The 26,537-nt window shown below is 42.1% G+C and overlaps 1 protein-coding gene across 2 annotated transcripts in view; it reads left to right on the top strand.

Moving 5' to 3' along the window:
• RNF217 (ring finger protein 217) overlaps positions 1-26,537 on the top strand; it is a 68,718-nt gene that overhangs the window by 15,583 nt on the left and 26,598 nt on the right. For both annotated transcript variants that reach the window (XM_077300364.1, XM_077300371.1), the window contains exon 2: positions 6,874-7,107. In XM_077300364.1, coding sequence (XP_077156479.1) covers positions 6,874-7,107 — 234 coding nt within the window. The remainder of the gene's footprint in view (positions 1-6,873; positions 7,108-26,537) is intronic.

The following is a 26,537-nucleotide window of genomic DNA, read 5'->3' as shown; positions in this document are numbered from 1 at the left end:
CAGGGGTAGTCAAACTGCGGCCCTCCAGATGTCCATGGACTACAATTCCCAGAAGCCCCTGCCAGCATTTGCTGGCAGGGGCTTCTGGGAATTGTGGTCCATGGACATCTGGAGGGCCGCAGTTTGACTACCCCTGGTGTAAGGGATGTTTTTTATGGTTGATATTGTATTTTAGTGTTTTATCTGTTGTGAACTGCTGCACATTCTCTAGAACAGGGATAGTCAACCTCTGGTCCTCCAGATGTTCATGGACTACAATTCCCATGAGCCCCTGACAGTGTTTGCTGACAGGGGCTCATGGGAATTGTAGTCCATGAACATCTGGAGGACCATAGGTTGACTACCCCTGCTCTAGAAGAGTGGCGGTATTTTAGAAAAATCAAAAATTATAAATAAAAAATAAAAGAAATGCTTCAGAGCATTGATATCCCCTTTTGTCTTCTTTCACAGTTCTAGAATATTGTCATTTATAATGTTTATTTCTAAACTAAACTTCTGTCCATATATGCTGACATTCTAGTTGAAAGAGGATATTGTCTAGCACAAATTGCAGGCAATGATGTCATAGAAAATCAGCTGTACAATTTTGAAATTGTAACTGTTGACAGAATGCTCATGTCCAAAGTACAATTAATGGGTCACCTGCTAAATTTAGCAGCACTTCTGGCGCTGCTGCTTAAGGTGGAAGGCATTTTGTGTTTTTTATGGTGGTCTTGTTCTTTCCCATTGGGATAAATGACGTCATGAGTGCCATTTTCCGGAGGCCCATATTGTCAATTGCTGGTTTTGGATGTACAAGAATAATGGAAACTAGTTATTTCAAGCTTGGAGTTACTCATTTTCTTGGGCAGAATAACAATTCAGGCCAGGCTATTAGATTATCAGATCCAAGACTGAAGGTATACTGTGACATGCAGTTAAACATTGTGTATGGACTGTAGACTGTAGATTTATTCAAAATATTTCTACCTACGTTCTATATCACTATATCACAGACAGTTTGTAGTATGGAAAATAAAACTACAGTATCCTAAAATCCAGTTGAAACAGCTAAAAACAGTAATAAAGTCTCAAGAATATAGTTTTGTTCTAGAGGTGAGTTTTATGACTATTTTATTTTTCTTGGGTATGTATGGTAGAAGGAGACAAAATCTGGCACTCAGCTTCTTATATAGCTAATACTGTCATGTTTCAGGAACAAAAGGGAAACCTGTTTGTTTCTTGCTTATCAGAGGTAGTCAGAGGAATGGTTGCTTTACAAGCCAGCATTATCCAGCTAGATACTTTAAAATAAAAACAACTTATTTTGTTCTGATGCTATGAGCAATCAAATTGCATTAATTCAGTTGTGGGGTTGGCAGTTTAACATTCCCTCAGCTCCCCCCCTCCACCCCCATGTGCCTTTTGAGTCTGATCTCTGCCCCAGATCCATATGAGCCTTGCATTGGGGTGGGGATTGTGAGAGTGCTGTTTTCCAAGCACTCTATTCTCTTTATTCTTCCAACCATTCAGCAAAAAAGGCTGGTGCATAGAATATATGTATATATAAATTCAAGTGAGTACCAAGGAGATTACTTTAAAGAGTGGTGTTGTTCCCCAAATGTTAAGAGAAGTTAAAGGAAACTGGGGTAGTAACAAGAGAAGGAAATGCCTGCATAAGCTGAACCTGAGATCCATTAAGCATGTGTAAGGTTATATATATATATATATAATATATATATTAAATAGTGTTAACTACCTGCCTGATCTTGTTAGAGCTTGGAAAGTTGAGCAGGGTTGACCAGGATTAGTACTTGGGTGGGAGACCACCAAGGGAGTCTGGAGTTGCTATATAGGCAATGGAAACCACCCATGCTCATTCCTTTTCTTGAGAACCCATGATCCTGGAATCACTGTAAGTTGGCTGTGGTTTGATGGCACACAATTATTATTATTCTAGCAATAAAGCTAGTTAGATTTAGATTGTTAATTACATTACATAAATACTGAGAAACCTATAGGGGAACACTTAACCTTCCAGGACATTCAATAAGGGACCTCAAAGTGGCTGTTTTAATGCAAAGAAACTTCAAGAACAGATTAGAAACGGAGATTGCAGAGGATATTACAAGAAAACAATGAAATCCCCAGGGCTCAACAGATACTGGTTTCTTATCTCACTACATATGCTAACCTCATTCAACTCTTATATCCACATTCCTTGCAATCCCCTCTTCATTTTATTTGGGACAATGTCACTGTAATGTGATGTCCCGTATTTGCCGGCATATAAGACGACTGGGCGTATAAGAAGACCCCCCCAACATTTCCACTCAAAATACAGTACTATGGGCCACTATGGGCAGCTATGTCTATCCCAACTGAAGTGCACCCGGCGTATAGGACGACCCCCCCCCCACTTGGAGGCATGTTTTTAGGGGGGGGAGTAGTCTTATACGCCAGCAAATACTGTTAAGTAGTATGTAATGTAATTTATAATCTAATTCCCTGGTCTTCAGACAGGGGAACAAACACAGCAGGGATTTTCTCTTGTGGGGATGCTTTCATGCTTGGGTACAGAAGAATGGGACTAGCAACAAGTCTTTTATAATTACTTCTTTCCACTACTGGGAAAGCATCTGCCGTTAATCACTACCTTAACATTATTATAACACCCCATGTTTTTATAAAAGACAACTGAACCCAAAGGACAGATTTTGTTATTTTAGTAGGGAACTAGACAATCTTCATCATAATGCTGGAAATTTGTTGTGATACAGTTACTACTAATTTACTGTCTTTTATATCTGTACTCAGAATCACAGAATCATAGAGTTGGAAAGGGCCATACAGGTTATCTAGTCCAACCCCCTGCACAACGCAGGATCAGCCCAAAGCATCTTAAAGAATCCAAGAAAAGTGTGTATCCAACCTTTGCTTGAAGACTGCCAGTGAGGGGGTGCTCACCACCTCCTTAGGCAGCCTATTCCACTGCTGAACTACTCTGACTGTGAAAATTTTTTTCCTGATATCTAGCCTATATCATTGTACTTGTAGTTTAAACCCATTACTGCGCGTCCTTTCCTCTGCAGCCAACGGAAACTGTTGTCCCTCAACAGTTGGTCTGACAGGACCTGTTGGAAACAAATGCTGACTTCCTTGGATCACCAAATTGTCTTCCAGATGTTTGCAGATCAATCCCTTTAATATCTGCTCCATTATCTTCCCCACAACAGAGGTCAGACTCACTGGTCTGTAGTTTCCCGGGTCATCATTCCTCCCTTTTTTGAAGATCGGAATAAGGTTTGCTTTCTTCCAGTCCTCTGGGACATCTCCAGTACTTAAAGAGGTCCCAAAGATGATGGACAAAGGTTCTGCAAGTTCTCCGGAAAGTTCTTTGAGCACTCTTGGGTGCATTTCATCTGGCCCAGGAGATTTGAACTCATCCAGTGCAGCTAAATTCCTCTCGACAACCTCTCTGTCCATGTCAACCTGCCACCCGGACACTATCCCTTGGCTACTGCCATCTCTAGATGTGCGTAAACCCTTTGACCTGTAATCAAACTCAATAACCTTTTCTCTGAGGTGAAACACCATTGACAACAATTCTTTGATTGCGGTTCTATAACCAATTCCCTATCCACCTAACTATCTGAAAATCCAGATTGCAGTCCTTCAATTTATCCATCAGAACATCATGGGGAACCTTATCAAAAGCTTTACTAAAATCCAAGTAAACGACATCAACCGATTTTCCACGATCCAGCAAACCTGTTACTTGGTCAAAAAAGGAAACTAGGTTGGTCTGACAGGACCTGTTGGAGACAAATCCATGCTGACTTCCTTGGATCACCAAATTGTCCTCTAGATGTTTGCAGATCGCTCCCTTTAATATCTGCTCCATTATCTTCCCCACAACAGAGGTCAGACTCACTGGTCTGCAGTTTCCTGGGTTTCCTTCCTTCCTTTTTTGAAGATCAGAATAACGTTTGCTCTCTTCCAATCCTCCGGGACATCTCCAGTCCTTAAAGAGTTCCCGAAGATGATGGACATGGGTTCTGCAAGTTCTCCGGAAAGTTCTTTGAGCACTCTCGGGTGCATTTCATCCAGCCCAGGGGATTTGAACTCATCCAGTGCAGCTAAATGCCTCTCTACAACCTCTCTGTCCATGTCAACCTGCCACCCAGACATTATCCCTTCGCTACTGCCATCTCTAGATGTGCCTAAACCCTTTGACCTGTGGGAAAAAACAGATGTAAAATAGGTGCTGAGCCTTTCTGCTTTCTCTGCATCCTCTGTTAGAGTTTGTCCATCTGCACCTAACAGTGAGCCTATTGCCTCCTTTACTTTACGTTTGCTCTTCACATAACTGAAAAATCTTTTCTTGTTACAATGGGCTTCCCTGGCCAATCTTAGCTCAATCTCATCTTTGGCCTTTCTGATGATTGATCTACAGTGCCTAGTACCATGTAGGTACTTTTCTTTAGAGCTCTGTCCTTCCCTCCATTTCCTGAACATTTTCCTTTTCTTTCTTAGTTCCTCTTGAAGTTCCTCTGTTCATCTAAATAGGCTTCTTAGAGTTCCTGCAGTGTTTGCGTCTTTCTAGGATAGTCATGGATTGAGCATACAATAGCTCTTGTTTGAGTAGCGCCCACCCTTCACATGCTCCCTTCACTTCCAGCATTCTCGTCCATGGTGTGACTCTTATGATATTGTTCCATTGTCTGAAGAAGTGTGCATGAACATGAAAGCTTATGCCCTGAATAAATCTTTGTTGGCCTTAAAGGTGCCATTGGACTCAAATTTTGTTGTGCTACTTCAGACCAATATGGCTATCCACTTGAATGTGTCAGTATTTAAGATACTACTGGACTTTTGCTCTTTTCTACTGTAATTTATGTTGATGCTTCAGCAAGGCAAAAGTGAAGAAACATGTTAAGACCATAGTCTACCATTTCTAAATGTATCCACTTAACTATCAGTCTTTAATGTGGGATTTACCTGTGATTTCCATCTCACAGAATTTCAGTAGAAACAGAATAATTCCCCATAAATAAAAGATTGATTATTACAAAGTTGCTAAAGGTCAAAGAACTATTTTATCAGCTGCACCTACAAGATTTTCTTTTTAGCTAAAGGACTTCCTGTTTGCTTGATCTCACAGGGTCTGGACACCGAGGAGCCTAATGAAGAAGTGTCTACATCAGGGATTTGAGGTTTCTTTTCACTAATTTAGTTTTTCATGGTGATAATAATAGACTTTGGGGTTTTTTTGCTAAAAGTATTCATTTGCTAAAAGTATCCATCACCTTATCGACACATCACCCCTGGAATTGTCTGATCAGGCTACCTATTACATATACTGTTGGACTACTGATATTAAATTAAAATTAATTACCATAAATAGTTTATTTAAAGCAGAGTAAAATCAAATTGTAAAAGGTTACACATCTGATTTCAATGCTTATTGCTGTTCTGGCAAGGAACAGTGTATTGTTTTCTAAATGAGGAGATATGAAGTGTGCACTAAAATAACACTATTGACCTCTGGCACATTGTTGTCTTTCGGCACTGTAAGTTTATGCTGAAGATGCTCCAGGACAAGTTCAAATGTTTAGTGTTGAGATATTCAGATGATGAAGTACAAGACTGTTAAGCAGGCTACAATAACTTGGCTGTAATTGATGTGTGCCCCACAAATTGAGCTAAGACGTTGTTTCTAAAGCAACTCTTTCTTAAGTATTGCATATATTTGCAGTTTTTATTACAGAAGATAAAGGTGTTATACTTTAGAATTCTCTAAATATGACAAACTTTAAAGCCCATTTTACAGGAAAATAAAATGGGCGCTAGAAGGGTTTAGCCGTCCCCTGGGGGACTGCTACAGGGTTCTGTGTGGCCAGTGAGGTGTGGTTGCGCAGCAGGGCTGGGGCCGGCGAGTGGGGTGTGACTCATAGGGGCAGGCTTGGCCCTGATTCCCTCTCCCCGCCCTCCCGCAGTAAGAAGCTTCCCGGGCCGCAAGCTTGCGGCCTGGGAAGTTTTTTACTGCAGGGGGGGGCGGGGAGAGGGAGCTGCGGCCCAGTGCCATGGCCTTTGCGGCCCGGCACCGGGTCGCGGCCCGCAGGTTGGGGACCACTGGTGTAGAGGGCAGCCGGCGATGTTTGATGGGCCCGTTGGCGCGGGGCAGTTCAGAGGCGGCGGCGTTGCCGCGGCAGCCATCTTGGTGCGTCTTGGGAGGCTGGTGACGCGGCGAAGTCGCAAAAGAGGGGAGGAAGCGTTGAAGGTTGGTGGCGAGGCGCGGTTGGGTAGCGTAGGAGTGTTGGCGGTGGTGGTTTGGTTGAGGCGGCGGGTGCGTTGTCTCAGTGTCGATGTTGGCGGCATCCTTCTCCCGGCCGCTGGAGCGGCAGCACGGCGGCAGCGAGGCGGCGCAGCCGCTCCAGCGGCCGGGAGAAGGCAAAGTTGTGTGGGTGTGCGGGTAGAAAGGAGCAGGGCCCTGCTCCTTTCCCCGCATTGAGGCAGAGGCAATGGCGGGCAAGGAGGCAATGGGGAGGTGCGCTTTGCGCGCCTCCCCATTGCCTCCTTAGTCCAGGATTGACACTCGGAGGAGCGAATTCATTTAGAGTGGGTTTTGATGACAAATTGTTCTGTGGGTTTGCGGGTTCTGATATGGAAAGAAGTTTTCCTTTCAGTGATATATTTTGTGTTGTATGCCATGTAAACATTCAGTGAGCTTTTGATTAAATCTGTCTTTATAAAGGTAGCACTTTATGCTACTGCAGTATAAAATATGATTTTGGTTATGTACACTCGCAAGATAAATATTGTTTGTATAGTGACGGTATACAGTGTTCTTGGAAATGTATGCTTGATCATTACTTCTGTGTTTTTGTGCAGGTGCAGGTGGGACTCGCAGACATCCAGTGTCCAATAACAGAATGCAGTGAACGTTTAGATGAAACAACTGTCCTGTACCATTTGCCACATGATGACATCATCAAGTATAAGTACTTCCTGGAACTCGGCCGTATTAGCTCAAGCACCAAGCCATGCCCTCAATGCAAGCACTTTACAACCTTCAGGAAGAGAGGCCACATTCCAACTCCTACCAAAATGGAGAACAAGTATAAAGTGAGCATGCTCACCAGAACTATGGATTAGTCACAGCTGTGAGCAGCAAAAGTAGGCCAGGATATGGTGGGCATTAAATGGGCTTTCTTCTCTTACTGGAATTTAATGTAAGCTGTGCTTTTGGAATACAAATGTATAGTATCATACCACTTTTTAGTCACCTAATATTTCTTTTGAAATCATAATAACTAGCCCGTTGACTTGTTTCTTGGTTTGTTGCATCTCCTCCTTGCTTGTGTTGAACGAATAATGCAGTCTGAAATGTACTTCCAGATCTTGCAGTTTATACTTTCCAGTAGGAGAACATTATCATAGTTTCTTTGAAGTATTGAATATATATGCTTATAAGTGAGCTTTTCAAAGTTCTGAATGGCTTTTGCTAACAGGCTTTTTTCAATTCATTCATAGGTTAAGGGCTGCCCTGTACGTTGTTATTCCATTAGTAAATTGGGGCAGTAGCTTAGTTTGTGTGTAATGTTATTGTCTGTGTTTTAGAGAAGCCAAAGTTATGTTATGATTAGCTATTGCGTCAATTTCAGGACACTAGTATGTCCAGTTTGACAGAATCTGAGCATGACTTCGCAAGACCGCTGTTTAGATTCTGGAAAGTTGCATCCAGTTAGAATGCAAACCTAATTGATTGTAAAAGAACTTATTTAACCATGCTATAATGAACAGAATTGGAAAGGTTGAAATGAGAAATATATTATTTGGAATAGTCTTTGAAGTGGTTAGAAATGAATGACTTCTTTTCGTCCTGTGATGTGTACTAAATATACTTTTGGCCATAGTTGGACCTGGATAACTATTGATTTTAGAATTTGCTGTAGTAAGTGCCTGGTTGCTTATACAATGCAATATCTGCTAATAGACTTTAAAAAGTATATTAAACTGCTGAGTGTTTTGTGGGTTTTGTTTTTGCTTTTTTGCTATCATGGTTTATGATTTATGGCTTCACAGAGGAGAGGTCTGCATTAGAAAATACAGAGATCAAGATATATACAGTTCTGTTAAAAATTATTTGCTGAACTCAAATTCCTGCTAATTTCTTTTGAAGTAGACATTCTTCTTGCTGGTATTCTGTTTCCAGACAGGAATTTATCCTTATGCATGGTGTCTCTTTATATTTATGAAACTGGCCTCGGGGAGGGATGAGTCCAGCTGTCCAAGTTGGCTGTGCCCGTGCAACTCCCACTCTCCCTCACCAGCCGCTCATCCCTGCAAGTCTCTTCCCCTCCCCCCACACACTTGCCGGGGACAGGTAAGCAACTGCCATGGCAGGTGGGGAGAGATCCCTTTTCTGCGGCCCAACAAGCACCCCCACGGCCTCCTGAAGCCGGTGGGCATGCTTGGCGGGTTGCAGGAAAGGGGCCATGGCGAGGAGGAGGGGGGAGTTCCCTTCCCTGTGGCCCGCCAAACGAGGCGGTGGCCGCGCTTGGTGGGCTGCTGGGAAGCAGCACGGCCGGGGAGGAGGCAGGGAGGTCCCTTCTCCACGGCCTGCCAAGCGCGCCCACCTTTGGTGGGGCCCTTGCAGCTATTTATGAAATAACTAGTAGCGAGTGAATTGTCCATGATCTTTGTGACTAAGCCAGTTTGGTGTAGTGGTTAGGAGTGCGGACTTGTAATCTGGCATGCCAGGTTCGATTCTGCGCTCCCCCACATGCAACCAGCTGGGTGACCTTGGGCTCGCCACGGCACTGATAAAACTGTTCTGACCGGGCAGTGATATCAGTGCTCTCTCAGCCTCACCCACCCCACAGGGTGTCTGTTGTGGGGGGAGGAATGGGAAGGCGACTGTAAGCCGCTTTGAGCCTCCTTCGGGTAGGGAAAAGTGGCATATAAGAACCAACTCTTCTTCTTCTTCTAAGTGCTGCAGAAGGTGTTCTAAAATCAAAGCTTGGATTTGAAAGCTGGTGAGAAAACTTGTATGCACCCCAGGTGCCGTAAAGCTAAGAGAAAATGTAAATGGTTAACATCCAAGATCTGTCACTGATATGGAAATGTTGATTTAGCATCGATCTTCTGTTCAGTCCCACAATAGAGTCTGTACATATGCAAGCCTACCACATAGAGGTTTTAATAGTTAAAAGTCTCCAGAAGGCACCGTGTAACAGAGCCAGAAGCTCTTTTTTCTGCCCAAGCAGTCACATGCTAGGGAGCCCCAGGACCTTACCCTCAGTCCCTTTTTGCCACTGAAGGAGACGGTTCCAGCTTCTAGGTTTCCAGCTGGTATGTTCTTATGAATATTTTGTGGATTGATTTGTGTGGTGGGCAGGTTGTTTTCTCCCCAGCCCATCTTGCAGATGCACAAAGGTTTTAATTCAAAAAGAGCACTGGGTGCGGTGCCACAATTACTCAAACAGACGAACATAATTTTGTCTGTTTTGCTTGGAAGAAGGGCACAGTGTCTGTACCTGTAAAGCTCACCAGTGCTTCACTTCTAAAGCTCAGGAAAATCAGGAAAAAAAAACACACAATGGTGCTCTAGGGAAAAGACCTTAAGTCAATGGATTCCTGTCTAAGTCATCTTCAGCCACAGAAAAGACTTGAAACCAGTGTTCTCTGATTCGACCAAGTTGGCTCCAGAATTTCCCAGGTCAAAATCTCAGTGTATCCAATCTAATTGGTCTCTGTCCACCCAGTGGTGTTTGTCAGAACCATGGACATGAAACCCAAGACTGAGACTAAGAGTAAGGAGAGGTACAAGGCTGAGTCACAACATTATACTCCCATCTATACACCAGATCTGACGCTGGATCTCCAAGAAATAGTGGATCCACCCAAGACTCCCATTGGGGCTTGAGGATCCCTCCAGTTTCAATTTTGGAAGGAGAGATAGATACAGATCTGACAGCTGGACAGATTCCATGTAATTCTCAACTAGAACCAGTGGTTGCATGGGCACAGCCACTTCCATCTTTGCGTTGACTTTCACATCCTTACTGGTATTTGATAATTATGCCCCTGGTTCTAGAAACCCAGGTTTGCACTGTTCCCCTCATCAAGCATCATCATACCCACCATCTGCCATTGTATCAAGATGTTTTCACTCTTCTGTACCTATTCCTAAGCAGAAAGGTGATGATAAGGCGGTGGAGTCTGTTGGCTCAGATACTGTCTCTGATATGAGACCAAACAAAAGAGTGAGGGATCCCTCTCCCGCATCTCCTAGACCGTTTATGCACTGGAGGTTTCATGCTGGGCTGCAGGCTGGAGTTTTAGTCATGGCAGTTTGCCCCACCTCTTCCTGCACCCACATGGGGGAACATTTGGCCTATTGCGCCTCATCCACCCCCGATTTGTGCTTCTGCACGGGAGCTGGGGCAGTGAAGTTCCCAGTGCATTAACGGTCCTACTGAGGACCTTGGTATGGGCAGATGCTCTGCATGGCTCAGTCTCTTGAGATTGACGGTGTTACTTCCGATCATGAACCCAAAGATACCTTGAAACAGCATTTTAGAACATTTGGAAAACCTGACTCCTAACTTGTGACAAAAAACTGCCTGTCTTCAGTCCACTTCTAGAAGAGTGGATCATTTTATAGGATTAAGAATGAGTCTTTCAATTATTTGACCACATTCCCCCTGCCTTCACTCATGATAGAAGTGATGCAGCCCAAGGGGGTCTTATCATTCTGTACCTACAGACAGAAAAGGAAGAAAATTATATTCCTCTTCTGTTCACATTCAAGATTTCTAACTATCAAACCATTATGACTGAGTATTAGTTTTTTTTTGGTGGGAGAGAATGCTTCCTTAACTGGAATTGCTGCCTGAAGACAAGTATTCCCTGAAGCTGTTAAACTATCTAAATAACCAGTTACTGCAGGTCTCCATGCAGCAGACTCTGCAGCCAAGTCTATGGCCAGTTATATTGACCTGAGAAGGCATGCCTGGTTGAGGTCTACCACTTTACTGGTAGATACTTAGCACAGGATGGAGGACCTTCCCTTTGAGGGATCATCTCTCTTCTTGGAAAGAATGGATGAGACTCTTTAATAAAGAAGAATAAACAAATCCAAATCCTTGGGGATGTCACCTACTGGTCCAGCACAGTTCAAACAAAGGCCTTTCATCAACCTTGGCAGTTCTTATCAGGAGGACTATCATTATTCTAGCCCAGGGGTAGTCAAACTGTGGCCCTCCAGATGTCCATGGACTACAATTCCCAGGAGCCCTTGCCAGCATTCGCTGGCGAATGCTGGCGAATGCTGGCAAGAGCTCCTGGGAATTGTAGTCCATGGACATCTGGAGGGCCGCAGTTTGACTACCCCTGTTCTAGCCCATGAAGGGCCCAGTATCCTGCCCCCCAAGTCCTTTGTTTCACAGCAAGGCTACATCAGATAGGAGGGCAACAATAGGCCTAGGCAGACCCACCAATCTTTTTCATTCATGGAGGCACTCAGTCCCAGAAAGCACTTTTACAACTAGAAAGAATTTCTTCATGTCAGATTGAGAGACAGGTTGGTTCAGTTTTATTCAGCTTGAGAAACAATTACTTCTGATTAATGGGTGCTTTCAGTTGTCAAATTTGGTTATAGGTTAGAGTTCACCTTCACTGAGAACAGTTAACAATGTGTTGCAGGGCCTCAGGGACGCATTACTTGTCCTTCAGGAGTAGAGGGCAATTGAGGAGGCCATGGACCCACAGGAATCTGATAGCTTCTTTTCACATCTGTTTTTGGTAGACAAAAAGGATGAGTGGGAGGTTAGACCCATTTTAAATCTTAGGGATATGAATGTGTTTATGTCTGTTTCCAAGTTCTACATGGTTTCCTTAGCCTCATGGTTTCCTTAGCCTTATTAAAGTTAAACTTTTGGTTTATTGCAGTTGATCTAAAGATGCTTACTTTCACATTTCTGTTAATGCACAACATTGTAAATACTGTCATTTTTTGTGTCGTAGGCTTTCCAGTATACTGTCTTACCCTTTGGACTGGCCACTGCCCCAAGAATTTTCACGAAATTCATGGTCCCCTGTGGTTGCTTACTTTGAGAGAATCCACCTTGCAGCTATTTCCTATTAAGAAGAAGAAGAGTTGGTTCTTATATGCCGCTTTTCTCTACCCGAAGGAGGCTCAAAGCGGCTTACAATCGTCTCCCTACAACAGACACCCTGTGAGGTGGGTGAGGCTGAGAGAGCCCTGATATCACTGCTCGGTCAGAACATTTTTATCAGTGCCGTGGCAAGCCCAAGGTCACCCAGCTGGCTGCATGCAGGGGAGTGCAGAATCACACCTGGCATGCCAGATTAGAAGTCTGCACTCCTAACCACTACACCAAGCTGGCTCTGATTGAAGGGGAATCTTTTCTCTCACTGCTTATCTGAGAGGTTTTAAAAAGAAATCTTCAGTCTCTGTTCTCTACTGTTTCTGCAGTGGTCTCAATCAGTTGTGTTGGTTCACCTTTGAGCCCTTGGCCATGTGTTCTTTGGTTGAATTATCCATGAAGGTCTGCTTTTTTTAGTGGCCCTAACTTCTAGGAAAGTTAGTGAACTAGTAGCCTTACAGGTAGAACTTCTGTTTTTGAAAAATTTCCCTAAGAAAGTAGTTCCTAGGTCCAGCCTTTAGTTTCTCCCAATGATTATTTCAACGTTCCACCTATTCCAAGTGATCATTTTGCCCATCTTTATCCCTTCACCGGGATCAGAAATGAAAGGGCTTTACACTCTTTAGATCAGCCTTTCTCATGCCTACCTGGGGCCCTTCTCCTTCCTCCCCCCCTCCAGACCATCATTGGCCATTTATTTTATTTATTTATAATTACATTTTTAGGCTGCCATTCTCAGCCAGCCAGTAAAAAACAAGAATAGAAGCATGAAATCCCCCACAAACCCACAACTAGAAGTCACAACCAATACCCTCACCCTGCCTCCTTGGGTGATATTATAGGGAGCCTTCAAGGAGGGGCCGCATTGTCTATTCAGCCTGGCCTCAACTAAAAGTCTGATGGAAGAGCTCCGTCTTACATGCCCTGCGGAACTGTGTTAACTCCAGCCGGGCCCGTAGCTCTTCTGGGAGACCATTTCACCAGGTAGGTGTGTTGACATGACCATATATGGTCATATCACCCATTTAATGTTTAACACATTTTTAAAATATATAAAAAATTAATTAACTCCAACCCATTCAGGAAACCCTTTTAGGGCCATCAAGAAGCCCCAAGGTTTCAGAAAACCCTGCTTGAGAAAATCTGCTTCAGATGTTAGAAGGGCTTTATTGTTGTACCTTAACAGAACATTAGGTTTTTGCAAGGATAAGGCACTTTTTGTGTGTCTTGTGGGTCCCAACAGAGGTAAGAGGGCTTCAACTCAGACTTTATACCAGTGGATTGTTTTCACTATTAAGGTTTGCTGTTCACAGGCTAAGCTTCTGCCCATTCCATTAGGGCAGTGACTTCCTCTTCAGCCTTCTTTGATGGAGTGCCTTTGGTTGAGATTTGTTGAACCACGTTGTGAGCTTCAGCTGACACTTTTTTGTGCCAGTATGCATTCAATCTGCAGGTGAGGCAAGAAGCTCGAGATGGCAAGTTAGTCCTTATTGTTCAAGTGAGAAGAGCATTCCCTATTGCCTTGAGAATAGCTGGTTAGAATCACTATGTGGGACTGCACAGAAGATTGATTATGAAAACAGGGTTGTGTGTACCTGTTAACTGTGGTACATATGTGGCATACATGCCCTTCCTCCAGCCCCACTGCATGCTTTCTTTGGACTTTGGCTGCCCCAGAGATACTGAGGGTGGGACGCTGGGAGTCCAGAGCAGGTGAACACTAGGATGGAAAAAGGAGCTTCAAGCTCAAGCACACAGTACCCCCTGGAGGCTTTTAGCTATTAAAACCTCTTTGTGGTATACACAGTCCCCATGTCAATCAATAAATTACTGGTAAGTGCAACCCTGTTTTTTCACGTAAACTTAAAAAGTGTTTTTACTCTTTATATGTACTATCACTTTACTTTTTTAAAAGTATGTTTTGAAAATGTTTGCTTTATGAAGTTTTTGTTCCATATTTGAATACAGCTCTGGAGGTAAATATAGTATTTCCCATTTTACCAATGGGAGAGTTGAGGGTGAAAGAATGTTTGACCTTCCATGGGCCATCCAACAAACTTTAGGCCAAATAAAGATTTGAATGCAGGTATTCCTAGCCCAAAATCTGCTGCATAATGATTTTATTCCATTTCATTTCCATATTCTAGTGATTTTTTATATATAATTTAAAAAAAAATTTATATAGAAAGAACAAGGAAAAATATCTTTGATAACAATATTACAATACCATCCCTCCCTCTACTCCCCAAAGTCCCCATTTGCTTGAAGTTTTGCATTGCTGAATACTGTAGATGTCTGTTGCCTGTAAATATAAAAACAAAGCCACAACAAAAAAAATCCCACTTTAACATAACATTTCCAGCACTTACAGTCATACTTGGGTGTTATAAAAATTACCCTTAGATTTGAACCAAGGCATAGCCTTGTGCTAGAAAATCAACTGGTTCTTGCACTTGTTTACAACAACATATTTTAAGTACTTAATATTAAGCATTTCTTATAAAACAATATGAACTTTAGTATTTATAAAAAGAAAATAAAAAGGAATAAAACCCTTTATCATGACATTTACAGCTACTTTAGCCCAGCTCTTAAATTCTTCAATTCAAATTGTTTTAAAATCTTTGCAGTTACTGTATTAATGCCATCCATACAAAAACAGAATATAGAAAAATGTCAGCCCCCCCCCCCTTATCTCCTCCCAATCTTCTTAAGCAGGTCTCAATTCGAGGCTTAGGAAATGAAGTTGTGTCCCTTTCCACAGAATATCTGCCAATGATTCTTGAAACAGTTGCACCTCCTGATCTCCAATCTGGGGCGTGTTAGGACCATTTTTTTCCTGGGAAGCTCTTTTAGAATTATTACTTTCAGGACAAACCAATGTGTCTTTTGGCTGATTATTTTGTGCTTCTGCTTTGAAATATGTCTTTTTAGTAAAGCTAACCTCATCTGGGGGAACTTGATCAGAGAAGATAATAAGTTCTTGTTGCAGGTCTTGCTTTCTGAAGGACTCCATCTCTAATGCTTCAAAATTTTCTTCCGCTGAAGATTTCCAATCCTGTAATTCTTCACTCTTGCTATTTTTTTGTTCCAGTTGATTAATAGTATCATTATCATTTGGTTCATCATTCCTGTTCTTGCCATTTCAGATCTCCTTAAAAATATCTTTCAACAAATTTTCTGTGAAGGCATTCAGATCTTCTCTTTGTTTTGCTAACAGACGGACCATCTGAATCAAAATAGCCATATTAAAAATCAGACTTAGAAGTCAACACCAGCCAGTTTTGTGCAGTGTTTCAAACAGCCAGGAGAGGTCCTCCCGCAGAAGTTCTGCTTGCTTAGAAAGTCACACAGTGGGAGAGATATTGCGAGAGCTGTTATCAAGGGAAATCTCCGTATAATGTAAACAGTCCAAATTAGCTCATTTATCTTTAAAAATTGTTCATATGTTTCACCTTTCCCCCAGAGTTTGAAAAAAGACAAGAAAAACAAGCAGGAAAGTCTTTGTGAGAAAGATAAACTCACTGCTGCGGCTTGGTAGACGAGACAGGGGGAGGTGTACAAAAACAATTTAGTGTCATTAAAACGTTACTCACTATTGATAGCAGGCATTTGAAGTTAGAGAACTCTGAAGTCTCATCAAAGCAGTTCAGAAAATGAGAGAGGAATGAGAAAGAAAAGGCGATCCTTGTTGAAGAAGGCTCTGATGGCAGACTGCTTCTTGGCCTTTAGTAGTCACGTATAGTTTAAGATCTGGAGAATCTCTCTCCGCAGATCAGTAACGGTCCTTTTTAGAGTTCCGGAGCTTTCCAAAGCTCTTATAAGGAGAATTTAGCAAGGTTTGTGCACCTTGCTTGCTTCTGCCGGACGTAGATATGTTCAGCCCCCTATACAGACCAAGAGCTCCTCCTTAGGAGAAGTGCTCAAGCAGCCATCTTTCCCATCTATCTCCCATATTCTAATGATTTTTACCATTTTTGATCTTAGATGCATACTGGAGAGCTGTGTATTAAAATGACATTTCAGCTGTTCACATAGTTATTGGTATAACAAAAATATAACTTTGCAAGATAAATGGTGAATTTACAGTCTCAGGTAACCTCTTAGAATGAAAGTGCACAACTGAATCAGATATATGGGCCATGACTGATCTTGACAAAGAGCTGTAGACTGCCATTTCCACAGCACCCAGCTCTACTCCCATGATGGCAGCTGACTTATGGCGCACAGTAAGGATTTGATTTGAGAATGTATCAGTTGTTCTATTGGGCATGAGAACATTTTGGTTTTTGATTTCCCATGGGAAATTTCCCTATTGGACATTAGGTGCTTGAAAATGAAATGCCTGTCCTTGAGATGCAATAAAGAAATGTGGATGTGGAGGATGGGGAACAGTATTGCCTGTGTTCTGAAAGCATCTAGAGCAGTCATCCTCACTATGGGTTCCATGGTGCTCACCAATACATTTCCTGGCACCTACTTACTTCCTGCAGGAAGCTAAGAGCCTATCCTGACTTACCTCAACTTCATTGTAGGAAGAGCTATTCAGAAGGACCAAGACCTTTGTGTCTTAAGGAAGCATCTGGAAACATCTACCTCAGTAATACAAGAATATTTGTTTTGGAAACCCTAACCTTTTAATCTTTGGTAATGGCAGCTATATTGTTTTGACACCCACCACTTGTTTTCAACTTTCCAAACGTGCCCATAGGATTAAGATGGTTGGAGACCTTTGTTCTACTGCATCAGCCAGTTATTTGGGGAGAGCGATCAAGACATGGAATACCAACAGTGATTTGCTATTCTTGCCCTCCTATCACATCTAGAAAGCCTCTCACTGTATGTCTGCTGGGAAGAGGCAAGAGTTTTTTGAATGGGTGAGTTGGAACATTGAACACTGCCTGGACAATCTCTTGCTATGTCTCTGCTGGTATCAAGCAAGAAGCTTTCCAGGTGTATATGTGTGTGGGAGGAATAAGGTGTGTTGGTATTCTGATCCCTACTCTCCTGCTTGGGAAGGCTTCTATGTCAGCTGATGTGACTTGGTAAAAGGTTTCTAATCTGGGACAAAAAACAGGGGTCCACAAGGCCATGTGCAGTCAGTGTGAAGTATTATATTGTGCACCCCTGTCCCAGAAATTAGCAGTTTCATATCAGATAGGATGTGAGAGATCTGAGAAAATTTGAAAGATTTCTTTAGCTTGTGAACAATTTGGGTAGACTTTGAAGTTTGGGGAAACAGAAGAGTACTCAGAACAGATATGTGAAGAAGACCAGAAGCATTTTGGAAACAGAGGCCAAAACAGAAATGTGATAACTTCCAACAGTTTAGCCTGTCTCTTAATTCACTAGCATGGTTGGAAAGTTTGAGACCTAGAGGGAGAAATCTGTATTCATTGCTCATTTTAGTTTCTCTTTGCCTAACATAGTTTCTCTTTGCTCAACTATGCTTTAAAATAAATCAAAACTGCATAAAACTGCATAAAAATAAAATCATTTTTCCTTTTTGAAAAATGGAATTGCACTGTTGTGCCTGTAAGCACCATAAAAGCTTAATTTGACCCATGCTTACCAACACACAAAGAGAAGAAAGGGAGAGGCACTTGTCTACATTTGAATAACTCCAAATTAGGTTTTTCAGGTTTCCTCTGCAGCCATGTGATCCAGACTAGCTGTACAGTTCTTAATCAGAAGAAGGGTTTTAAAAAATAAAAATATAGTGTCTTGGTCAGATATCTGGAAGAACATATCTGAAATTGTTGATCTACTTGTGGCAGTGAAAATAAATCCTCTGCAGGAAGCTGGAATAGAACTAAACGGATAAAGTCCTCATTAGTGTGGAACGGGATGAGACCTTGGCGTGCTAGCTGAGGAGCCCAAAGGGCGCTGCAAGCAGTGTATTGCATGAGCTAGCAGCTGCCAGAATGAGTCCATGATCTGGGAGTTCAGCTTCTGTGTCAGTTTTTAAATGTCTTAAACTGCCCTTCTGGATTGCTGAACTGAACTGAAAAAAGAGACCCATCTAACCTCTGCTTGTTTTTTATTCAATTAATTAGTTGTGATTTATAATGCATGCAAAGCTGCCATACTGAATCAGATAATTTGTCTATCAGGGTCAGTATTGTCTACTATGACTCTCCAGGATCTCAAGCAGAGATCTTTCACATTACTTGCTATCTGATCCTTTTAATTTGAGATGCTGGGGATTGGTCCTATGGGCAAACTAGATACTTTACCATTGAGCCATGGCCCCACATCGCATATTTGCATATTTAAAGTGGCTTCGTTGTTGTTGTTGTTAGGTGCGAAGTCGTGTCCGACCCATCGCAACCCCATGGACAATGATCCTCCAGGCCTTCCTGTCCTCTACCATTCCCCGGAGTCCATTTAAGTTTGTACTTACTGCTTCAGGGACTCCATCCAGCCACCTCATTCTCTGTCGTCCCCTTCTTTTTACCCTCGATCGCTCCCAGCATTAGGCTCTTCTCCAGGGAGTCCTTTCTTCTCATGAGGTGGCCAAAGTATTTGAGTTTCATCTTCAGGATCTGGCCTTCTAAGCAGCAGTCAGGGCTGATCTCCTCTAGGACTGACCGGTTTGTTCACCTTGCAGTCCAAGGGACTCGCAAGAGTCTTCTCCAGCACCAGAGTTCATTAAAGTGGCTTACAAAACATTAAATGTTAAAATTAGCATCTAACATTCTGCCCCCTGTACAGTGAATAGCTGGAAGCCCAAATCACAGTAAGGAGTGAAGTGTCTCTGGCATGGTTTTTTTTTTTTTTTTTTTTTTTTTGCAGCAAACAGAACACCACAGTGGTGTTTGGCATTTTAAGAGATTGCTGCTGCCCAAGTCTGTATATTGCAAGTAAATCTCAGATTTATGTGCTTAGGTGACAGGAGAAAGAAGACATTTTAGCATTTTATGGCAACTGGAAAACAAAGAAAGACATTATTAGGACTTCTCTTGAAAACTTACTGTTTCACTTGGAGATGAAATGGTTTCTTATAAACAAGGCTGGAGAAATATTGGGCACTTTAAAGGTGTTGCTGGCATCTAGGAAGCTGAAATGAGAAATATGGACTAATATCACAATCTATGAGTCTTTGGGGGGTGTGGCCTAGATGTCGTTCTGAGAGGGTTGCAGGGCATCTGCTCTGTTATCTCTGAAGCCTGACAGGGGTCAATTGCGCAAGCAATTGGCAGAAAAGAGGAGGGGTACGCAAACCCCACCTCACCTTTCTACCCAGGAAGTTCTTGGGGCCATCTCCAATACTTTAGGGAGTATATCTCCCTGGATTATAGGCTGTCAGCGTTCCAGGTCCAGAGGACGACTGCCATATTCTTTCTCGGACTTTCTTTTCTCTCTGTAATCTTAAAGCATCTGCTTCAACCCTACACGACAATTTATTGCAAATGAACGTTGTGAACTGAGGGGAGGACATCGGCTGAGTTCCAAAACATCATTTACTGCAAGTATCTCTCGTTTTTTTTTTCTCCGTCTCTCTTCCTGCATCAAAGCCCTTTGTTTCCCCCCTCCTTTTACTCTGCTCTGCCCAAAGCCACCTCGTTATGAGGCAGGCTAATTCTCCTAACTAAGCAGAAGAAGGACTTAAATCAACTCAAATTAATTGGCAAAAGCTCTCACTGCAATTGTTTTGGTTTTCGGAGATAAGAGATAAGAGCTGTGAATGGGAAGATCTCACGAGAACTCTGTTCCAGCACGAGAATATCTGCCTTACTGACTTCAATACGTCACATGCCTGTGCCGGAACGTTAGAGGATAAAACAGAGGACCTCTACTGGCCACTTGTAAAATTGTTTGAGGCCGGCTATTGATTTCCAAGTCAAAAACATGTCTATGTTAAAAAGATTGGCTCATCTATTAGAGAAACAAACCCAAGATTTGAAAGCATTTACAGAAGGATTGCTCAAAAATATTCTCAAGGAGATCCAAGAAGAAGTTTCTAACAGGAATGATGGATCCATAACAGTGGCTGATGACTAAACAAGGTGGAAAACCAACAGTAGAAGACAAATCTGAAATTCTGGAGATGGAAAAGGGGATGTCGGAGGTCTGCAGCCCAGATAAGGACACCCTTTTTAAAAAGACATACAGCCATTTTAAAGCAACATTGTACAAAAATCAATCAAAAGATATATGGATCTGTAGTGAAAGTAACCGATTTAAAGGAGCTCTCTGGGAAAAAAATTGTATTGATACTGGAGTCCAGGAGGTGCAACGGCCTCAAGATTTATTGATGCATATTCTGCGGGAAAGAGTACAACTGCACTTTCTACGTCAAAGGCCAATGGGACAGAATATAAGTCTACGGGAACGACAAGATGTAGCAAGCCTCGATATGAGACCCCCTTAAGAAGACCGAAAGCTCATATTGTTCTATGTTTAATGTTAAGCATTTAATCTAAACCTGGAAACTTTACTATTCTCTGTGTTAATAACTAATACTGTATTCTATATTTCTATTTTTATGAAAAAGGGGAAACAGTGGTTCTTTCTCTCTTGTTTCTTTTCTTTTGTAGGCATATAGGTAATATAATAGTTAGTGCTGGGAATATAAAATGGGGTTCCCCCCCCCCTTATTCTTTCTTTATTAGTGTATTGCTATAGGGCCAAAGCTCACACTGATCTGTAGAAAATGTTTAATGTTAAGCTTTCAACTTAAATCTGAAAATATACCTGTCAGGATGGTTCTTAGAACGGGTCAAGTACAAATTGTCTTGTAGATGTATCTGTATTAAGGATAAGGAGAAGCTATGAAATCCTTTTGTACTGTTCTACAAGAAATGTTTAATGCTAAGCATCTAACTTAAACCTAGAAATATCTGTCAGGACAGCTCTTAGATTGTATCAAGCAGTTAAGGTGAGGTCTACGAAGTTGATTATCAACAATTTCTCTTTTGTATATCTAAATAGGCCTCTTTTTTAAAATGTAGTGGAAATGTGGATGGCTCTTAGACTCAAACGTGAACAAGTCTATAAGCTTTGGGCAAAAGTTTATATCATTGTGTAGTTAATGTGGGGTCGTACATTTTCAAATGATTATTATATTTTATTGTTTTTTGTATTAATAACTCATATTGCATCCTATATTTCTATCTTTATGAAAATAAAAAAAACTTATAAAAACAATCTATGAGTCTTTTAAGAATATGTCTTGTAACTTGGAATGTGGAGAGACAAATTGTCTGACATTGATTTTGTCATGTCTGAACGGAACTAAGCTTGGTTTGCTTGGAGGCTTTTGACTGGGCTGTTGGGTCACTTGCTGTCTTCCCTTCAACTTCTTCCTCTTGTGCCCATTTCCACTTCCTGGCTTTCACTTGTATATAGTTTGAAAAAACAGGAGAGACCATATCTTGGTAGTAGAACGTGTTCTTTACATGCAAAAGATTCTAGGTTCAGTCCTCAGCGTTACCTCCACAAAAAGGTAATGTCACAAAGTAGCAGTTATAGTGAAGAAGACATGATCTCTGGTAGAAGCCAGGTGGCCTGTTTTTTTATCTGGATGACTTTTACTAGGTGTCAGCCTGAGGACCGTGGCACACAGGAATATATGGTAAGAGAGAATCCTTTTGATCCCTTGAGGCTATAAAGATTTTAAAAACATAACTTGGAAACTTGAACTGAACTTGGAAACAACATGGCAGTCAGTTATTCTATTTATTTTATTTTATTAATTGCATTTATATACCGCCCTCCCATGAGGCTCAGGCTGGATCACATGGAACATACAGAACTATACATGGAACTCAGTTTCTGTGTCAAAAAACTAGAATGCAACAATGGTAACAATAATAACAATAACAGAAGATAACAGTTTAACAGGATAGTAATCACACAGGTCCATGGTTTAGATGCAGGTACATGGATTCCTGAGAGGGAGGTTCAGGGGCCCAGTGGGTATTGCTGATTCCAGCCAACCTCAACCAAATGCCTGGTGGAAGAGCTCCCTTTTGCAGGCCCTGTGGAACTGCTTTGGTTCCATCAGGGCCCTGATCTCCTCCGGGAGCTCATTACACCTGGTGGGGGCCAGGGCAGAGAAGGCTCTGGACTTGCTTGCGGTTAAACGGGCTTCTTTTGGGCCAGGGATCACTAACCCACTCCACAGGGTGTCTGTTGTGGGGAGAGGAATGGGAAGGCGACTGTAAGCCACTTTGAGCCTCCTTCCGGTAGGGGAAAGCGGCATATAAGAACCAACTCTTCTTCTTCTAACCAGTTGGTGGTGGCAGAGCACAAGGCCAGCTTAGTTTAGTGGTTAGGAGTGCAGACTTCTAATCTGGCAACCTGGGTTTGATTCCGCACTTCCCCAGATGCAACCAGTTGGGTGATCTTGCCACAGCACAGATAAAACTGTTGTGACCGAGCAGTGATATCAGGGCTCTCTCAACCTCACCTACTTCACAGGGTGTATATTTTGGGGAGAAGAAAGGGAAGGCAAGTGTAAGCCGTTTTGAGACTCCTTCGGGTAGAGAAAAGCAGCATATAAGAACCAACTCTTCTTCTTCTTTGAGGGAGTAGGCAGAACAATGGACCCTCAGGTACACTGGGCCCTGACCGTGTATGACCTTGAAGGTGATTACTAAAATCTTTAGGCTGATCCAGAATTCAACTGGTAGCCACTGCAGTTGATGGAGAATGGGCTGGATGTGGGACGTCCATGGTGTTACTATGAGGACACTGGCTACTGTGTTTTGGACCAACTCTAGTTTCTGGATCAAGGCTAAGGTCAGGCCTGCATAGAGCAAGTTGCAGAAGTCCAGTCTAGAAGTGACTGTTCCATGGATCACTGTGGCTAGGTAGTCTAGAGCCAAGAAGGGCACTAGTAGTTTGGCTTGGTGAAGGTGGTAAAATGCCAGCCGTGCTACCCTCATGACCTGAGCTTTCATTGAGAGAGAAGCATCCAGGATCATGCCCAAGTTCCTGGGAGATTGAGCCCTTCCAGGTGGGCATGTGTGCTTCCTCACATGGTCCCTTCCTACCCAGCTACAGGACCTCCATCTTTGAAGGACTGAGCTTCAGATGACTCTCCTTGACCCATCTCATCACTCCTTACAGGAAGCTGGCTAATGCTTCTGGGGGAGAGTCAGGGCAGTCATCCAGCAGGAGAAAGAACTGGGTGCCATTTGCTTATTGATGACAACCCAGCCCAAACCTCTGTACCAGTTGGGCAAGAGGGTGCATGAAGATGTTGAACAAAATTGGAGAGGGGACCTCTTTTTTTCTTTTTTTTTACAAAACTTAGTCCCACCTTTCTGCCCTCATAAGGACCACCCAGGTAGTTAATAAATTAAAGATATATGTATGATATCTATAAAGGTAAAGGTAAAGGTATCCCCTGTGCAAGCACCGAGTCATGTCTGACCCTTGGGGTGACGCCCTCTAGCGTTTTCATGGCAGACTCAATACGGGGTGGTTTGCCAGTGCCTTCCCCAGTCATTACCGTTTACCCCCCAGCAAGCTGGGTACTCATTTTACCGACCTCAGAAGGATGGAAGGCTGAGTCAACCTTGAGCCGGCTGCTGGGATCGAACTCCCAGCCTCATGGGCAAAGCTTTCAGACGGCTGCCTTACCACTCTGCGCCACAAGAGGCTCTTATATCTATAAAAACATTAAAATGATCAGAACACATAATTAAACCAAAGCCACACCTAAAATATACAATACAATTAAAACATTGGGCAGAAAACAGTAAGGGAATGTCAAATGCAACTAAAAAATCTTTACTCACTGGTGAATGATTACAACAGAAGAGGACAGATTAGTCTCTCTGGAAAGAGAATTCCAGAGTTTTGGCGCCAAGAGTGTGACGGCCCAATTTTTGGAATTGAAATCAGCAAGTAATTTGGTGAAGTCAGCCTTAAAGCAGCTGAGCTGTACCTGTGTGCTCTCTAGTGGCATCACATGGTCATTGGAGAGGCTGCAGGGAATTCTGAGCCATGTGTTCTGGGGAGTTCCTTGGTTTAGGTGGGCTCCCACCCACTCCCTGTTTCTTCAGGAAGAGCGGATCAGTGTGCTTTGCAGAAGCAAAGAGCAGCCATTAAGGCTCTCAGCTGTCTCCCTCTGCTGTTATCTGGGGATGTAGTCTGCTTGCAATCCAGCCATAGAAGCGTACAATGTGCTGCTTTTGTAACTACTTTTTAAGCATTTGTAATCTGCTTCAATATCTTCTTTCTTAATTTACAGTCATTGAGACCAAAATTTCAGATGCACTAATAAACAATGGCAGTAAAAAGGAAGGTAATACATAAGAGGTTAGAAATGTTTCAGCAGTAAAACTTCAGAACTTCAAAACTTCAAAACCATAAATGTCAATATTTAAGAGAAACATTAAATACTATTGACTATTTTACAAAAGCAAAATGAGACATAATAGCCATAAAGCTATTAAAACTATTAAAATATAAAACTAAAAGCAAGATTAAGGGACGTACCATAAAAGCTACTAACCAAAAATATAAGTAATTCTATGGACCAATCAGCAAGGTTATGATGGCTATACGTCAGTAACCCAATCTTTCCTAGTTCTTGAAGCTAGCCAAGCAAAATTTGCTACTTTGCTAGTTAAAAAAACTATTTGAATCCCATAGCAGTAGTTGCAGGTGATGTTTTCTCAAGCCACGAGGGCATTCTGTCAACACTGGTACTAACGCACCTGTGCGTATATGATTATACAACTTGCACTCAAATAAGATGTGTTCTGTGGTCTCTACTTGACCCTTCTGCTTCAATATTGGATGTATAGGCATTGAATAAAATTTTTGCTGTTTCCAAGTTCCAAATGGTTTCTCTTATGACAGTAGTTAAGTTTGTATCACAAAACGACTGGCTTGCGGTCCTGGATCTAAGGGACGCACATTTTCATATTTTGATATGGGAACTGCATAGAAATTTTCTTCAGTTCTGTGGGGGCTTAGGTTTTTTAATATACCATGCTGACATTTGGATTGGCTATGACCCCCAGGGTGTTTACTAAATGCTTTGTGGCAATAGTAGATTTCTTTAGGGATCAACACAATTTTCCCTTAACTGAATGATTGGCTCCTTGTGGGCCCCTCCCTTGAAATCCTCAAAATCCAGATATCTAGGATACTTGCATCCTGCTTAGACTTTGGATTTATAGTGAACAAGGAAACGTCTAAGTTGGCTCCAGCTCAGTCAGCAACATTTATTGTAGCTTTTCTAGATTCCAAAGCCACTTGTACTTTCCTTCCTAGGGATAGAGGGGTAGCAATGGTTCCATGGTGCAATTCCTTCAACACCTATTGGGCTTCAAGGCCTCAACAACAGAGGTAATATAGAATGCCAGATGGCATATGAGAAGCTCATAGGGATGGTTCCTCAGCCAGTTCACTCCCAGTAGACACAGCCCCTTTAAGAGATTTTCCATCCCAAAAGTCGTTATTTGATCCCTGCATTTGTGGTTAAGGGATTCAAATCATTGTGATAGTAAAGTATTATTGATGCAATTTCATTAAGACCTCCTTTTTCTGAGGCACAAAATGTATAACATTTATTTGATTCATTATACTAAAAAGCAAACGGTTAAATTTTTGTGACAGTACTCACTGGTACTGAGCAGTGGCATCTTTTGTGGGGGCAGTTCAAAGTCCTCAGGGAGTAATTGGTGGATATCATTGCAACCATAAGTACCAGCCTCTTTAAAAAAAATTAAAAACATGGGTTAGATCAAAATACCTTCCAATATATTAGTATAAGTATCTCCATGTTAATGGACTAGAGTCCAATATCTTGTTGCATATATTTAAGGCTAGTCATTGTAAGGAAAGTTGAACAGACTTATGATTTGCATTCCAATGCCAGGAAAATTTCAGTAGAGTTCTTTGTGAAAGGGAAGAGGGGAAGGGGAGTGTGTGCATCTGATCATTAACAAGGTTCATACCTGTCAGAAACAGATATAGGTTAGCTTGTGGCTAACCCGAATATAGCCTTCAAAGGTAAGTGGTTGAAAAGAAGTTGTCATTACAACGAAGTTGTAAATTACCTGACTGTGAAAATTAGAATGCAATGCTCACACTCTGGGTTCCAAACCTCTTGCTAAGGCCTAGTCATGAGCTACTTTTTAGCTGCTCTTGCCAGTCCTCTGGCGTGTCCAGTCCTAAGAATTGAGAGCATCTCAGGCTTCATTCCTTACCACATACAGTGCTCTCAAAATCTTGCTTGATTCATCTTGTTTTCTATTTGTAGGTTGCCTTGATTGTCTAGTTTAATTTTAAATTTTTCAGAAGGTTTGTGGGGAAATCCATTTTGATGTGAAAAGGTGCTAAAAAGGCTGTCTCAGTTCACTTGTGGTTTCCTAAATACACTTAGTAGTCAGTTATTCCAATTTTTATTTTTGTGCT

The sequence above is a fragment of the Paroedura picta genome, chromosome 1 (genome assembly GCF_049243985.1).
Source record: "Paroedura picta isolate Pp20150507F chromosome 1, Ppicta_v3.0, whole genome shotgun sequence".
Taxonomy (NCBI): domain Eukaryota; kingdom Metazoa; phylum Chordata; class Lepidosauria; order Squamata; family Gekkonidae; genus Paroedura; species Paroedura picta.
This window is presented reverse-complemented; position numbering and strand designations above follow the sequence as displayed.